This window comes from Amphiura filiformis, chromosome 5 (genome assembly GCF_039555335.1).
Source record: "Amphiura filiformis chromosome 5, Afil_fr2py, whole genome shotgun sequence".
In the NCBI taxonomy this organism is placed as follows: domain Eukaryota; kingdom Metazoa; phylum Echinodermata; class Ophiuroidea; order Amphilepidida; family Amphiuridae; genus Amphiura; species Amphiura filiformis.
The window spans coordinates 26,521,962-26,539,821 of NC_092632.1; the positions used below are offsets into that span (position 1 = coordinate 26,521,962).

Below are 17,860 nucleotides of genomic sequence, written 5' to 3' on the forward strand. Positions count from 1 at the left end.
GCATGCTAAACACAGCTTGTTGCACAAATAAGATGCCAATATTTCATAATAGAATCCAATAAGCCAGCTACATTTGCTGAAACTTGCTGTTAAAAGGATGGTGGGTGCATTTTTAAGTTTTCTCCTTGATGTCCTTGACCCCACTCCTCAACTATGAAAGTTTCCTGCTCAGGCCCCTAAAATTTTACTTTTATTTTTATGGATATCAGTTTCCTTGTTCATTTTCATTGTTCATTTTTTAACTTGCCTTAAAATTAAAATTGGTATGTATGTATCATAAATAATAGGGATTTCTCTCTTACAATGGGTACAAAGGGGCTCAATTTTACAAGATTTACAATTGATAGGCATAATAAATAATAGGGATTTCTAACAAATCATAACTAAGTTATAGTGGGTTAAACATTGATGTAAACATCTCCGAAATTCACCCTGGACTTGTTAAAAGCTAAATCAGGGCTGAGAGCAAGGTGTGATTATAAAAACTGATCACATCACCACAGTGATAGTAAACAAGAGATGCAGAGTGCTATGTGGTTGTCATGCACAGAACATAGTTGCCATATTCAGTCCATGTGAGCAAGTGAGTCCAAAGACCACTCAGTCTATAGCTATCCTGCCCTTCCCATGACAACCAATTGGCACTCTTCATCTAATCCTCTATTATTTATCAGCAATACACATAATTGCTACAAAATACCATTACACCAGTAATTTAATATATCTATATAGTATATTTACTCTGCATGAGTCGGTGACGTCAACACGATGATACAGCTATTTCGCTCGCGTATCTTTCCATATATCTATGTCAGCACAAAACAAGTATATCTCTGTAAACACTTTTGAGCGAATGCTCACAATTTAAAGCTGTGCCCAATGAAATGCATGCTGATGTCATTGAGCCAACTCGCTCAACAGTAAACATACTATAGCCAGACCTAAAGATTATGTTGTGGTTGATGTGTTTTTTCATGGTCTACTAGCACACCACATATTGCTTTAAATAAGTACATTCATTATAAGTAAAATATATTGGTTAAAAACATGCACAATATTTTTGATGCATTCAAACAGGTTAGACTACAGTATTTTTCAAAAACTACTTGAAAAGCTACTTGAATCACATCATCCTATTGGCACCTCACTGCCAAAAAAGCTGCATAGCTTTGTGTGACGCAGGTGTGACCTAGTTCTTTTTACACAATGATCAGGACAAGCAGTCAGCCAGTATGAAAGGTCTTTGTAAAATACTGTAAAGAGTCTGTACTCCAAATAACCGCGTGTGTAACACTATGATAAATCCACCATATTGTACTGTTATGATTGGGAACCAAAAGACAAACAAGTACTTTAGTGTTCCTGCGGCATTTAAAGACAAAAGCCTGAAATTGAATAATAATTGACATTTTTTAAACTTGCTAAGGCTTGAGCTTGTAACACCAAAAGGCATTACAAACAGAAAACAAGATCAAAATTTTCTCAACCATGGCAAAATAATCTGCAGATTGCCCTATATTTAGTGAAGTGCAAATGTGGTGGAAACCAGACTTCTTCTTTGACTGCAATACATTTGTAAGAATCACATGTACAACTTTGTGATTTGGAGTAAAATTGTGCCCACATTTTTTCCACCAACAACCAACACTGACTTTTTGAAATATGTAACTGTTCCAAAGAGATTGTCACATCAACTTCTTGTTTCACACAAGCTTCATAGAAGTGGTAGCATTGATTATTCTAGTTCTGGGTTGAACTCCATCATGACAGTCAAATTGCATCTCGCAGCTTCATCGATCATCACCTGTTAAATAAACAGGTTGAGTCAGTGTGCTAGATTGCTATGATGCAGATATCATCAACTTCAAGAGTCTGTACCTGCTTATCACAACATATGCTTAATTCAATTTATGTTTTGCCAGTCCCACATAAACTTGTAGTGGTCTTCACACAAAAATCTTTTGCTGTTGATAAAGCTTTGCAGACGCCATTCAGGAGACACCACTGGGATGCCAAGTTGAACAACTTTACCTGTTAAATGTGTCTTGCCAGCCCCACATAAACTTGTAGCTGTCTTTATATGGGAATCACTTGCTGTTCATAAGGCTTTATTTACACTATCCAGGAAACACTACTGGGATGCCATGTTGAATGGAGTTATCTTTTAAACTCAACTTGTGTCTTGCCAATCCCATGCAAACTTGTAACTGTCTTTATATGGGAATCGCCTGCTGTTGATAAGGCTTTGCATAAGCCACTCAAGAGATACCACTGGTATGCTAAGTTGAACAGCTTTTTCAATTATATGTTTCGGGCAGGTGTAGTCGGTCACAATCACATTACATGCAAATGCCACTCCTAGTATAAATAAAGAAGAAAAGTGAATACTGTTAAGAATTTATGCTGCTCAAAATGTTATGTCACAAAATTTAATATATCCTATGTTATATACAACAGGTACCTGTAATTTGAAAAGTTGCAAGCTCCATTACTGTGCTCATACCACAGAATTAAAGACAGAGAATCGGGACTCGGCCGCCATCTTGATACAGGCATGGAGCAAAAATTGGGGGTATTCGGTTTCCCTCGGAATGCACTCGAGGCATTCGTTGTCATGCAAGTGCGACATGGATGAAGGCGCATTTGAGAGTCGCACATGATCACGACATGCACGCTTGAGTACCAAGGCGCATCAGATGAGGCGCAGAATTGTTTTCGTTCGTCTCCGGCGCACCGTCGGCAAGGACCGAATACCCCAATTTTCTCCCCATAGCTGTGGTAGCGATTATGCGTGGCGGTATAGGGAGTCCCGGTTCTCCTTCTCTAATTCTGTGGCTCATACCAATCAATGACACATGCTGACTACCACTTACTTCAGGTCAGTGGAAAATCTGAGCAATTTCACACCATATAAACTATTTAAATTTGCAACTTCTCAAATCGCACCAAATTTGATTCAATCATAAATTTCTCAATCATTCAGATTTCTTTTTTACCCAAGTGCAGTATCAAGCTGCAGCTAATACAATTTCCCCATATTCATATCAATTTTGATGCTTTTCCTTCCTTCCTTCCTTATACGTGCTTACCTCAAATGGTTGAGTATCAACGCACAGGCTTTACGTGCACCGTTTACCTATGCATGATCCTGGAACCTAAGATTGATTGCAGATATCAGAACCGGAGATGATCCCCCTTCTCTTTTCGAATAGCTCTGACACTTAACGTGCACAGGGTTTGACTCTTCCTGTACACGGGACCAACGGCTGTACGTGACTTTCGAATCACGGACGAAGCACATACACTACCTATATCTGCACATGCTAAGCAGTGTATGGGGGCGAGAAGAAATTCTTCAATTAAATTTCTGAACTGAATTGAAGGATTCCCGACCATATAGGAACTTTTTTGGAGGGAAGAGAATTTTACCTAAGGCAAGCCCAAGGCTCGAACCCTCGTCGATCGCATCTCCCGGCCGGCAGTGCAACGCCTTAACCACTCGGCCATCTCGCCCTCTTTTATGTGATTACGGCCACTCAAGCAAGCGGGGTCTTTCTTTTTATTTACCTGTTACACCTGTTCCAACCTGCCTTGAATTTTAATGTCAGCTATATACATACATGTCACAACCACAAGGATTTGATGTGATGTAACACAAAATGCGATCAAACAAAATCAGTCTGACTTCAATCAAATTCCACATTTTTATATTTCTAATAATAGGAATTTTGTAGCTTGAATTCACTGAATATCCCATGCTTCTATCATCTACATTTTGTATTGTTAGGATTCAAATTTCTGTCTTCCGACTGATTTTGCTGATCACATCAGAAATCAGCAATGATCAAGATAGCTTACCTTTTTTCTGTAGCTGAGTTGGAAGTCTCTTCACAACCTTACAGCCAGCAGCTAGTAATACTGAACGCCACGCTTCCTGATTCTCAATTATATTGGATACCACATAGATGTGCATTCCTGCCAAGATGCATCGTTGAGGTTGCCTGAGGTGGTGGATACAAATTATGCAATGCAATTTAAATTTCATTGTTAATATGAATAGCATGCATAACCAACTGTTTATTTTAACTAGCTGATTTGTGCAACTAAACTGGTGAGGTTTGGGATTGTACTTCAGAGAAAGTTTTGAACAGCCAAAGCAAAAAGAAGAGTTAATTTACATGATTATGGCATATGCTGCTATTGATAGTTTGATTTTATATTTTAGTGTACATATTTCTGTTTTGACTGAACACCAACTCTCAATTCGCTGTCGTAGTGCACATTAGTAACCATTGGTTACTGCTCCAAGCCTGGGCTCATACACCTGTTCCGAATTTTGATATGCCATAGCCTTTGTGTTATGATCATTTCGATCAGTGGTTCGTAACAAAGAAAGTGTGATCCAGTTGACCTGGCAACGGTCATATTCTAATGTGCACTACGACAGTGAATACCATATTCTCTGTATTTAGTGGTCCTTCTGAATTTGCAGATAAAAACACTCTGGTGTTCTCTAGGCGAATGGACTAGCCAAAGTAGGGTTGGTCGGTCAGGGTTTATTTTTTCCTGAAGAGGCTAAATAGCCCTTCTACAACAAAATTTCGGTCAAAATCAAGCTAAATAATGTGAAATATGGGCCAGTCTGGCTTGTGTTCTTGTCACCTAACAAAAGTACAGTAAACTAGAGGTACATAAACAGTATGGTGCATAAATGTTAGAAGTACTACTTACTGCTCTAAAATAGTTTTGTCATCTAAACCAATTCCAGCTGGAAGCAAGTATGCATCATATGTCAAAATTTTATCCTGCAATGAAAATGAACGCAAAGCAGATTATAAAATATGAAGACTTTAAAACATTAAGTCCCCCACTGGTCAGCTAGATCCCAAAGGCACCAATGATGTTAGGTTGTACCATCCTCAGCTCAAAATACTGGGACAATATTAAGAAATATTATATATAATTCAGTGTGCATTTTCTTTCAGACTGTCAAATTTATTGATATGATGAACTAAATTAATTTGTATTTGTTTTTATGCCAAGGCATTAACAGCAGTTATCTATTATTAGATAGTGATGAAGGGTTGCCACCAAGATAGCGGTTTGCCTCCCGCTTGGAGCTCTGCATATCTTGGTTGGTAACAACAAGTTCGGGAAGAGCATTCCAAATGCTGCCAGAAAAGGGGGAGAAAAGATCTCTTGTGGCTGACCAACTTAAGATATGGGAACTTTCACAGCAAATTTTAAATGGGCTTTATGCACATTTGCTGCAGCTAAATATATCTAGGAGCACTGGTAAGCGAGTTCCCTTCGATTCAGAAGGAACATAGCAGAGGTCAAATAATCCTGTAAAGGGGCATCCTCTTGAACTCTGGAATCATATCATGATTCATGTAAACAATGACATCACTCAATAGTATTATCAATATTCTCAATAAGCTAAGTATTTCTACGAGTATGCTGTCTGTTATTACAGTACCAGTGCAGCCAGTCCCTGTGTAAGTGGTCAAACAGTCATCAGATGTGTCTCTGACTTCATCAGTTATCTGGTATAAGCTCACACAGGGACCAACTGCACCGATACTGTGATAACCTACATCTCACTCATAGAAATACTATATCTTATTATGAATTCCTGTTGAGAATGCAAAAAAAAAGATGATTACAGGTATATACTTACCGAATTAATACAGTCTCGCACCCAAAGATGAGATAAGCACGGAATGCCGGCTGCCAAAGCTTGGAAATACTTTGAGGTTCTAGTGTATGTATTTGAGATCAGATAAACTTTGCATTTTGTGGTCTGAAAGGAAATTATAAAATGAATCTAAATAATGATTTTCTTTTCACTTCATTTTAAAATATATGAGCAAGGTTTAAAAAGCACTCACTTACATAAAACCATTTAACCATAACCATTTAAAACCATTTTTCCCAAGAGTGCATACATTTGGCGATTCCACTCCCTATGGAAGACACAGGGAGAGAATTTCAAATGGGATTACCTAAATGGGTAACTCCATTTGAAATCTAAACCCCATGTGAGGGAGATTAAGGTCATGTCTTCCATATAGGGTGGTGAAGGTAAGATGTTGTAAAGTAAAAGCTTACTGCTATTGTGAACTACTATTATGTTCTATCTGTATGACGAACACAGACATTAACTAAGAAGAAATTCTTCTCTCAAATAAAGTTTTCATATCCACAGGTATAAGCGCAAGTATTCTGTGTGTTCTTAATTTCACATGTTTGCCTCAGCAAATTTCCCTCCTCACCTGTGACTTATCAAAACTAGCTAGTACTACCCCTCCTCCATGCTGGATCTGCTCAGTTGCATAGTTCTTGTCAATAGGTGAAACTTCTGTTTCTTCTGTGAAACAAAAAAAATATACTCTAATAATTTATCACTTTTGTCAGCATCCATGATATGCAAAAGACTTCCTACAGTGTCAAGCATTAGGCTATTACATGACCTTAATCTTCCACACAAGGAGTGTAGCTTTCAAATGGAGTCACCCATTCAGGTAACCCCATTTGAAATTCGCACTCCCTGATAGGGAGATTAAGGCCATGTCTTCCATAGGGGTGTATAGATTTCAACTGTAAAACTAACAAGTTTAATGTATGCAGGATGATTGACTATTAGTTGTTTTGAAAGTCATAGTGAAAAATGTAAACACCCTTTGGAATCAAGGAATTTCAGTGGGGTAAGTACAGTCACAAGTTAAAGCTACAAAAATTAGCATTTTTCAGAATACCAGATTAATAGGTGATCAAATCCTTTACCATCATTCATAACATGCATTTATTCATTCCATCTCCAATATCAATAACTTTTTGATTCTTTTTTTTCCTTCAAAATTTGATTCATAATGTAAAAAGTAGTTTTCAGTTTGCCTAGTGGATGGCAGACAATTCCAAATAAGGTGGTTGCACACATAACTGCATGTACAGTTCTAATTGAAAACAATATGTGTCACCCGAGAAAATATTTAACACTTCCTAAAACGATTTTCTTCCCTTTTACGGTACTGATTTGCTACCAAAATACCTCAATTAACAGAGCTTAACCAGATCTTGCAATTGAGGTATTTCTTATTAGTGGCGTAGCTGCCGAGGGGGCAAGGGGGCAATTGCCCCCCTGGCAAAAATTGCCTATTTGGGCCCCCTAGCCCAAGGAAAAAAGAGGAAAAAGGAGAGAGAGAGGAAAAAGGGAGGAGAGAGGAGAGGAAGGGCAAAAATGGTACTATATATCAAAATGTGTTGCTTTTAGGGCGCTAGCGCTTATAATCCTTCTTTTTTTCTTTTTTTTTTTTGCTCTTCACTTTTTCAAACCTTGGGTCAACCTTTTCGGGCTGTTGAGGAAGGGGCGGCAAAATTTTTGTTTGGTGGATTTGGGCCCCCGCCCCATACAGGCTTGCCCCCCTGGAAAAAATCCCAGCTACACCACTGTTTCTTATCACTATTGATCCATGTTGCACTGAATAGCAAATAAGTACAGGGAAGAAATGCATTGTAGAAAGTGTAAGATATCTTCTCTATATATCACCTTCTACTCCACTCTCATCTGTAGAACTAGACCATGTAAACAGAGACCTTCCAAATGATAAAGCCCTCCGCTTCTTTTGCTCTTTTGTTCCTGATGTGATTAAGAATACAATTCCTTTGAATAGAGACTTGTTGGTAGGAAGAGGTCCCATCACTTTCAATCTTTCTTGTACAGAAGGAAAGCGTGACACTGGGCTACTTGAAACTGCTGCTGGGGCTGCTGTTGCTGGTTTACGAGGTGATCTCCTGGGTGATAATGGCACATCAGGAGTTGGTTCAACTGTTAATTAGTGCAAATATTACAAAAAAGGTTAAAAGAAGCTACACAAGTGTGCAATCACCTGAAATATTTTTGTTCGGCATATATTACATGAAAATATTTACATAAGACTTTTCCCTTGAAATGCACAAATTATAAAACAGTGCAGAGAGTGTCACTCTGCCTTCTGTAATGATCTGTTAAAAAAGGCAGCGGGGCTTTACCCGAAGGAAGAAATACCCAAATTTGTCAACTACGAAACTCAAATTGGGATATTAAATTGGGGGAATAATAGAGTTACATCATATTGAATGAAGTACCAAAATACGACGAACAAAATATTCTCCATCTATCAACCACTTTATTTGGAAATTTAGTTTTAGTATTAATTTTAAGAAATTACCATTGCTTTAAGGGTACACGATGTAGCCAAAAAATTGATTTTCATTCTCTTAAGGAGGCTGTGTACTCTCAGACATGCATGTAGTAAAAGTGCCATAACTTTGCAATTATTCACATAAGACATATAAAAGTATACATTTTATAAAGGCAAGACATCAATGAATCTCAATATAAATACAGATTTGGTGTAAAACACAAAAAAGTGATTTTTGGCAATTTTTGTTCGGTACATCATAACAAAAAAAACACTCTTTCCAAAAATATTTGTTTTCTTTTTTTCCTAGTCTTGAGGCACCATTCCAAAAACTTTTTTTTTAGTTTTTTGATATTGGCCTTATGTTTTGAGATATTGACCATATAAGGTATCAAAATGAACTTTTTAAAATTCACAAATGCCTATTTGCACATAATGATGCTTAAAATCTGAAATAGACCAAAATATAAAAAAATGAGAAAACCGTTTCTTAAGTCGATCATGCTTTTTATGATGAGCATAATTGCTTACCTATAGATGCTATATTTATTGAGTTATCGTGTACCTAAACCGTCATTTTACAGAGAAAATGAACATTGAAATAAAGGCCTTTGAAGTTTAAAGTGGTCACATTTTGCACTTTGATCGAAAGTCACAGTAGAATGCGGCATTTCTCGTTTTTCTACCTTACATTACGTGAACATCGGGTAAATCTACAACACCTTGAGAAGTTTGGGCGAAATCTTTTCATATCTTGATGTTTAAATCGGGGAAAGAACTTGAAAAAATTCACATTTTATCAGCTAAAAGCGGAGCCATTTGACCGCTAGGTTTTGTGAAATCAGTGCTTCCGTGGTGCTTCCATAAGATCGCCGTGCATGCAGATAATTTGTTGCGTATGCGTAAGCGTATCTGTGCGTTTGCCACGACTACAAAGCGTGATGCGTTGTTGCGGCGTGTGTACCCGATGGTACAACAAAGATTTTCTTTCCTTAAATTGCGGAAACAAGTGAAATAGTGAAATAAAATCCATAAAATAGAGCAGTTAGGAGTTAACAAATCTGGATTTTCTTTCCTTGTATTTATAAAAAACATAACAAAGTAAATACATTTCAAAAAAGCTCAATTTCGCGAAAGAAACAATGTCTAAAGTACACAGCCACGTTAATCAATATATTATTGAAAAATAACACTTTGATGTTTTGCCATAATTCATTCTACAAATCATATACTTTGAAAACTTGCTTGATTTATTGTAGTTAATGAGTTATGTACATTTTACAAAAGTGTTGTTGTTTCAGCCCTGTTTACAACATAACTCAAGAACCACAGGACCTACAGAAGTATATCTGTGATATTTGAATTCTTCTAAACGCTTGCTATGAAATGATCACTGCAATTTTTGCCAAAGCTCACTACCATTTGCAAGATGCTGTGAACTACCAACTCACAACAGTTTAAAATAGTTGCTAACCTTAAATCTTATCAAATTCTTACCTATTATCCCTTTCCCTCTTTTTGGAGTAGGACTACTTGATCTACTGCCAGGCTTTTCTGATGGCATGAGTTTCCTCTTGGCAGGTTGATGTGATGGACCAGGCTGTGGTGACTCTGGTTTTCAGCTCCTCTTGGACCACTTGTTCTAGCTCTACCTCTTGGACTGCCTCCAGGGGAGAGCACAAATCGACTCCTTGTCCTTTTACCTGATACGATGTTATCTGTGGCAAATAGAAAAGTGTATGGACGGTGTAACTTTATATTTGACAAATTTCATACAAATGTTTCCATTTTGTTGATGGCTTATATTGGGCTATTCTAGTTATAATCCATACATCCCCTATGGAAGACATGACGTTAATCTTCCAAACAAGGTGTGTGAATTTTAAATAGGGTTACCTGAATGGGGGACTCCATTAGAAATCTTCACCCCCTGTGTGGCAGGTGTATGTATTTCAACTAGAATAGTCCACTTAAACAGGTCTTTTGTCATCCTTGTCTTTGATCTGGTTTGGGAACTGCAGGACTCAACTGGATACATGTTATTTTGGATGACCAACATAGTTTACTTTTTGCTGTTGATAAACTGATCAAATTGGGCTATTCCCTTTGAAATATATACACCACCATGGGGGGGCATGACCTTAATCTTCCACACAGGGAGTGTAAATTTCAAATGGGATGTCCTGAATGAGTAACTCCATTTGAAATCTACATCCCCTATGTGGAAGATTAAGGTTATGTCTTCCATAGTGGGTGCCCAAGAGGGGTGTATAGATTACAACTGCAATAAATATCCCATTAATTGATGAATTATGTTTTATACTACCTACCTAAGTTGATTTCTGATCCACTGGCTCCACTGCCACTACTGGATACTACCAATGTAGCTGCTTGGTCTCTGGTTAGTATCACTTTACCTCTAGAATACCTGGAATATTTACATGATAAACACAATAAGTTGAGTAATACTCTTCTTTTTATCATTGCATTAACATTGAAGGCAGTAATATATACATGATCACATGAAAAGTTAAGCATCATTTATTTTTACTTTTGCATTAAAATATAAGGCAATAACAAATAGTTTAATACCAATGCGGCATGCATATTGCATTTTGAAGCCTTACCTCCACGTCTCCTGATCCTTATCAGTCTCTACTGCATAACCTTGCTCTCCAGTTTCCTGATCATTATAGTAGCCCACAACTACACCTGTAATGGGCAAAAGAGTTTCAATTTAATTAAGCATCTCCTGTATTTATGATCTACCCTCCCCCCCAACAAATACACACTCATCAACTTTCAGAGGACAGCAATCTCAAAGTGCTTCATTTACATGTGTATGTACTTGTGCTTAAAAAAAGAGGATGAGAATCGACTGCTCACTTTTGAGATGATGTGCCTTAGGAAGATAATGGGAGTAACACGGAGAGACAGGATCCGAAACACCAGCATCCGCAAAACCCTAGATGTTGAATTTTCCATCTTGGACAGAATAACCCGGAATAGACTGCATTATTTTGGCCACGTCCAGAGAATGCCTCCCTCACGCCTTCCAAAGATGGCCTTTGAATGTCACATCCAGGGAGTCAGACCTAGAGGAAGACCACCAAAGAGGTGGAGAGACTGCCTGCTAGCTGACTGCAAAAGAACTAACCTAAACTCCATAGTAAATGCCAGCCGTACAGCAGATGACAGAACAGTTTGGCGGGACATTGTGATGCGGATGCCACCACTCAACACCAGTTGGAGTGAACGGCATAGGTCAAGGTAGGTCAAGGTCAAGGTACTTGTGCTGGACCATTATTCCAAAACAACATCATAGTGGTTTGAGGAACAGTAGTGAAAACTTTTGTCCTGAGGTGTTATGGAACATGATCTGCTCCAATCAGACCAAAGTTGGTGATAAAGACCAAAATAAGGAGCACAAAACAATAAAAACATAAAACAGGTACATATAAAAGTTCATAACTTTGCAACCAAGTAGGCCAAGGACTTATGGACTTCCATCAGTAAGCTTAGACTGAGCAAGTTTAATAGTAATGATAATAACTCAATTTTCTCAATTTCTGACTTTGGCCTGAGTGAATCAGATCGTGTCAGATATAGTTACGTCAATCTGCATCCCAACGTGCAGCAGAAAGAAGTAGGCACAATTATACAACACTGAAGGACCAAGAGTTTTCAATTCTAAAACCAGTTGTAATGAATATGTCTTTCTGTAGTGCATATTTTGTCTTGAAATCAAATGTAAAATGGTGTGTATATGAATATTATGAATATGAATTTGAAATCTACTATACTTCTGTGGAAAACTTAAGAAAAGTTTTCCAAAGATGGAGTATATTTTTCAAATCGCATTGTTTTGGGTTAACTATTTTGAAACCCATACTCGCCAGCATATTGATTTACCTATATTTCAAATGCAAGTTACCCATTGTTTATTCTATTAAATACACCCTCTGTGGATGACTTTAACTTAATCTTCCACAGGGATTATGGATTTCAATTGGAATACAATGTAAGGAAGTATAGTCAAAATAACACCCTTGACTTCTACTGCGATTGACCAAGATGATGTTGCAAATTACATAATAAAAATTTTGAAGTATATCAATTTCTATTACACTCTACCTGCATATGAAAAACCATCTTCTCTTGAAGCCAATACACTTTGACCCTTGGACAGCCATTCCTTTATGATTATATTATTTTCTGGAATATTTCTTGTGTCACCATCATCAAATTCTACCTTATACCTGGAAAAAATTGAATGATATACAAGGTTATTGATATTTCATTGTCATCAATGTTTGTTGTGTATCAAATATGTGTCTTCAAACCTTGGATTATATCATGATGTTTTACAACAGAAAAGAGAACTAGAATTATGTGGTTTGTAATTAAAATAGCCCAACAACACAAGTTTGTAAATACAAGGAATAGAATAATATGACATAAAACTGTCCATCATTCTACTATCATCATATCACGCACCCAACTAAATTTGAATTTCATCAGCTGTTGCATTTCAGTTGTAGAGAATAAATATTCAAATAACATGATACAAAACTATACAGCAAATGAGGTTACCATACTCGATCACCCACCAAGTTAAAAGTTCATTGGTTATTGCGTGCATCGCCAGGTCACTGCAATATAATTATATTCATGTACATTTTGGTCATTTTCAGGAGCACCTTTTTTTGTTTTACACAGGCTTTGACAGTCAGATAACAACCAAAATGTAAGGGAGTGTTTTATCTTAATTTGCAAAAAGTAAATTTCCATAAAATTAATTAACTTTAAAGATAAATTACATTTTTGGTGTTTCAAGAAAGTTGTATGTACCACATACAACTTTTTTGCAACAAAGCTCTATATGTTAGTGCAAGAAAAATTATGTACACTAGGAAATCCTTATAACAGCCTTTTGGGCAAAAACTAGATACTAAGGGATGAAAAATATTAACAGCAATAACTATCTTCATGAACAATCTGAATTCCAAACTTAAATTATAGCCTTGTTAAGCAAACAAAAAATGTCATATGTACAAGCCCATTTGCCAGGTTAGTGCAGGAAAGTAGTATGAACCATGGTGTGACGTCATAATGGTTCATACTACTTCATTTAAGTTTGGAATTTATTGTTCTTGAAGATATTTATATTAAGTAAAGTGTAGTAGCAAACTCAACTGTATCACCAAATAAATCAAATAAAATCTCACTCATCAGTACAATCTGGGTGAATGAGCTATATGGCTCTCTGGTGAGCAATAATTTTGTTCTGAAAAACTTGTTTAACATTAATGTAAACATGTAGTAAGTCTTACTTGTTATCTTTGGTTGGTTCTATTATCTTGCCAGCATAGTAATAGTTGTCCATCCACTTAGCAATGACTCTCATGCCTGGTTTAAGTTGACGAGATGTTTCTCTTCCTGGAGATTCAGGATCCTGAGGTGGTTCAGCAAGGATTTCAGCTAAATAAAACATCAGAAATCAATAATTGAAATGATTACTAGGTAGCAATCAGTATCTATCAAGTCCTTTTTGTCACCCATATCAACAATAACACAATTGTAAATACAGAGAGATTTGATTGCTTGGAGCACAGAGAAGTTAATATCTTTGTCAAATCAGTCACTTGTACACTGGACTGTGAGGATTGTGCATATCCAAGAGCATCAGACATTTCTGAAATAACCAATTAGATTTATCCAAGGGTATCAGACATTTCTGAAATAACCAATTAGACTTTATCAAAGGGTATTGGACATTTCTGAAATATCCGATCAGAATGTACGGTGCAGGGATGTGAGAGTTCCTCGTTTCGCGGATTTCCGCGTTTTAGCTTGCCTGCGTCACGTTTTATTTTTCCCAAACTAAAATCCGCGTTTTGCTTTTCCCCAATGATTTATACATTATCGTTGTCCGTCCGTCTGTCTTCCATTAATTTAATGTATGAGACTAACTTACGTTGCGTGTATTAAACCTGCATATGAGACTAATTTGCGACAGACGACCGCATGTATAGGATGGTAGGATGTGTAGCATTGTGTAGTATCATATCATATGGCAGCGGTCATCGAGCGTTGCCGTTGGGATCGATGTTTTGTTTACGACACCATTGCAGAATTGTTACATGCGGGTTGTCGAATTGTACCATTTTCAATCGTAACCATCCATCTAAAGTGTGACAACATGTTTACTAAAAAGCACAAGGAATTAAGAGAGGATATATCATGGCTACCAGGATTGTAATTTTGTCGCGAAATACTCACATATGTGCAATGAAATATAGCTTTTAATCTTCTAATATTTATGATGAAATACGCACAAATACGGATGGTAGTAGGTAAGCTTTCTATGCGTGCTTCAAACACACTAATGGATACTTGGTTTTTTTTCCGCGTTTTTTGGAAAGCTCCACTCACACCCCTGACGGTGATTAGATTGTTATAAGTAACAGTGCTGCATATCTGAAATGTCCAAGGCTTTACATGTACAATAGCCAGTGTACAAGTGAGTGATTTGAAAAAGCACTTACTTTTTTTTTGTTTTGTTTAGTCCATATATCATTATCCTAACTCTAATCCTGAAAGTTAGTTAGGTCAAGACAGATTTTATCCCCTGATGGTGCATGGAAGCCCATAATCCACATATTCTATATATTTAAGTTAATTGCTCCTTCAGTTTGGATTATATTATAAACAAAATTTTCATTGCAGTGGCCTACAGGACAGCTCCTCGAATGGAAAACACGCAACTATTACTTTTTAGTTCATACCATATAAACAAAACATATCTTGTACTTTCAATTTTACTTTTTAAAAGGGCAGCCCACTGACAATTTTCCAGTGTGCAAATACAGCAAATGCTGAATTTATCGGCTATTCTGGGGAGCCGAAATTGCTTCAAATTCATCCAACTTTTATTTCCCTTTTCAGAGCGGACCCAGGCTCTCCTTGGCTTCTTCTTACCATTAATTCATCAACTTGCACAATACTAACCTGTTCTTGATGAAGAGGACTTTGACAGTGATGAACTTGGTCCCGATGTTGATGCACTAGGTAGTGGTCCACCTTCTGAATGGAGAGTAGGTTCTGTGCGCAAAGAACTTGTGGGTAGAGTTGTGGGTGCAGACAGTTCCTCTGGCCTCCTATCAGTTGGGGACTTTGATCCTGACTTCTGTCCCGACCGAGAACGTCTTTGTCTCCTTTGAGGCCTTTGACGATCTTCATCTTCTCCATCAGTATCTTTTGCCAATTTTTCTGATGGTAATTTTTGCTTCTTTCCCCTTTCTTTGTGCTTATCTTTATCTTCTGGAGTTCGCATCCTCAATCCATGTTTAGTTTTACTAGGGGTGCCATATGTTTTTGGGAAAATGGACTTCTTTCCTGTTTTTTCTGAATCACCACTATCCTTGCGCATTGGAGTCACATCTGTAGTAGATCTTGTAAGTACTGACATCTGTCCTGTAGGTGGAGAAGGTTCTGTATGCGATCTTACAATACTAGATTTCCTAGTGGTTCTCTCAGGAGACCTACTACTTAGCTCTTTAGTTGGATGTCCAGGTTGTTGTTCATCCTGAAAACTCACACTCCTCGTCATCTTTGGGATGTTTGGTGAAGTTTTATTTGACCGGGTGAACTGACTAAGGTCTTTCAAATGAGCTATCAGCATGTGATATGCTTGAGATTGTGCTTGATTTTGTTACATTACTACGTCCACTAGAGCTGCTTGAACTCTTCAGAAGACTGGGTGTCTCACCAGATGAAGATTTTGATGTAGACAAGCTTGAAATGTCTGCAAGTGTGCCACTTGAGAGAGATGCACTTGATGAACTCCCTAAAGAGGGACTGAAATGTTCTTCCACAGATTTCTCTATAAGAGGTTCAACTTCATCTTCAAACTGAAAAATAAATAAGAAAAATACAGGTAGTTTTTTAAAATACTTTTCAATATGCGGGGGGTGGGGCAATACCAATTCAGCATCGATTCTGCATCCCTCCAAGCAATGAAAGTCGAAATTTTCACGCGCTTCGCGTGCATTTCAGCACAAATGATTTGAAAGATCAATTTAAGACCGATATTCAACTTCATTAAAACCAAAATTAATTAGTGGTACACCCTAATTGTGCAAATTTGTTTTTGTGCAATTGTTTTAAAAATTGGGGTGGGGGTGTCATTATGTATCCTTAGCCCTGGGCACCACAAGCCCTAGCTACACCACTGGTGCTGCTTAGCTCTAGGTGTGTAGACATTTCCAATCATTATATGGCAGTTAATGGAGCTACATCGTTGTGATGCTTAGCCCTATGTATCTAGACAAAATCATTTGTATGGCAGCTAACAGACATAAATCTTTGTGCAGCTGAGCCCGAGTGTCAATGTAAATGTAATCATTTATAAGTGGCAGTTAATGGACGTAAGTCTTTTTGCCGCTGAGCCGTAAGTATCTAGATGTAATTAGTCATATGGCAGCTAATGGACATAAGTCTTTGTGGCACTGAGTCCTAGGTATCCGGCCAGATGCTACCATTTTCAGAAGCTAAATGGACATAAGTCTTTGTGCCCCTTTTTGAGCCCTAGATATGAAGAGCTTATTTCCAAACTGTGTTAAGTCCACAAACCCATGTATCTGATTTCCCTGTGCGATATCGCAATACTCTAGGTATTATAGTTTCAGTTGAATGCACCATTACAAAGCAAACACACAGTAACAATTCTGTGTGGGCCTTTGTTTCCCAAATGAGAACAATAGTCTGCATATTGTTATGCAGCATTGTTATGGTAAATAATAGCTTGTAGAGGCCTGCAACTCATTGTTGCTGATGTCAAACTTGTCAAGGTAATTGTGATTGTATCACACAAGTAAATGAGACACATGGGGTTGTGGACTTAACACGGTTTGGAAATAAGCTCTTCATATATTGATGCAATTATTTATATGGCAGCTAATGGACCGCTGAGTTCTAGGTATAAAGATGAAATGATTCATATGGCAGTTAATGGACATATGTGACCAACCACCACTAAAGTTGTAAGAAATAAGAAACAACCAGTGAACAGACATTACCTCTGTAAAATTGCAATCTACCAAGTTCCCATCTTTAAAAACTTTCTCTTGCACTATCCTGGTAATGGTGACGATAGTCTTCTTGATAATGAGAGGTTTTATTTCACGAGTGATTTCCACATTGTGAGGATGCTGCTGAGATGATCTGTCTGAATCCTAAACAATGAACAACAGGTACATATTTGAAAGGTTAACTAATAGTAATATTCACTTAGCAAAAAGCTTTTTTTTTTTTATTGTGTAAAACACATCTTTGAAGTTCCTCTTCAAAATACTGGCTACACTTTGATCAGCTCGTAATCGGTGGGAATTGTTAGGCTTTTACCACTACGCCAAAAGGTAGACCCACATTAAGAGTGATATATAGCTGTCTGGTGTAGACAAACATAGGATTTTAATTAATAATTTGTGATGCTTCTTGTGAGATGTCACAAGACCATTCTTAAAATAAAATGTATTGATATTAATCCGCGATGTCACAAGGCCCGCCGATTACGAGCTGATCAAACTATAATAATGTTAGCTGATTCCATTTGATTTGATTTCCATTTGGACTGTACTTATGTATTTTATCTACAGTCTTTTGTACAACATCAT

At 37.3% G+C, this 17,860-nt stretch overlaps 2 protein-coding genes across 2 annotated transcripts in view; both read right to left on the reverse strand.

Moving 5' to 3' along the window:
* Nucleotides 1-197: 197 nt before the first annotated feature.
* On the reverse strand, nucleotides 198-9,869 carry LOC140152884 (TP53-binding protein 1-like). The gene is made up of 7 exons (XM_072175412.1): nucleotides 9,681-9,869; nucleotides 7,550-7,828; nucleotides 6,276-6,370; nucleotides 5,681-5,803; nucleotides 4,732-4,805; nucleotides 3,859-4,001; nucleotides 198-2,358 (listed from the first exon to the last, which is right to left on the reverse strand). Exons 1-7 carry the CDS (start codon nucleotides 9,745-9,747, stop codon nucleotides 2,171-2,173), a joined length of 969 nt encoding a protein of 322 aa, XP_072031513.1. The 5' UTR covers nucleotides 9,748-9,869; the 3' UTR covers nucleotides 198-2,170.
* A 5,793-nt stretch (nucleotides 9,870-15,662) lies between these two features.
* The window catches only part of LOC140152883 (uncharacterized), a 37,720-nt gene continuing 35,522 nt past the window's right edge, over nucleotides 15,663-17,860 (reverse strand). The window contains exons 16-17 of the mRNA XM_072175411.1: nucleotides 17,264-17,419; nucleotides 15,663-16,096 (exon numbers count right to left, since the gene is read on the reverse strand). The gene's annotated coding sequence lies outside the window, so the exon portion shown is untranslated. The remainder of the gene's footprint in view (nucleotides 16,097-17,263; nucleotides 17,420-17,860) is intronic.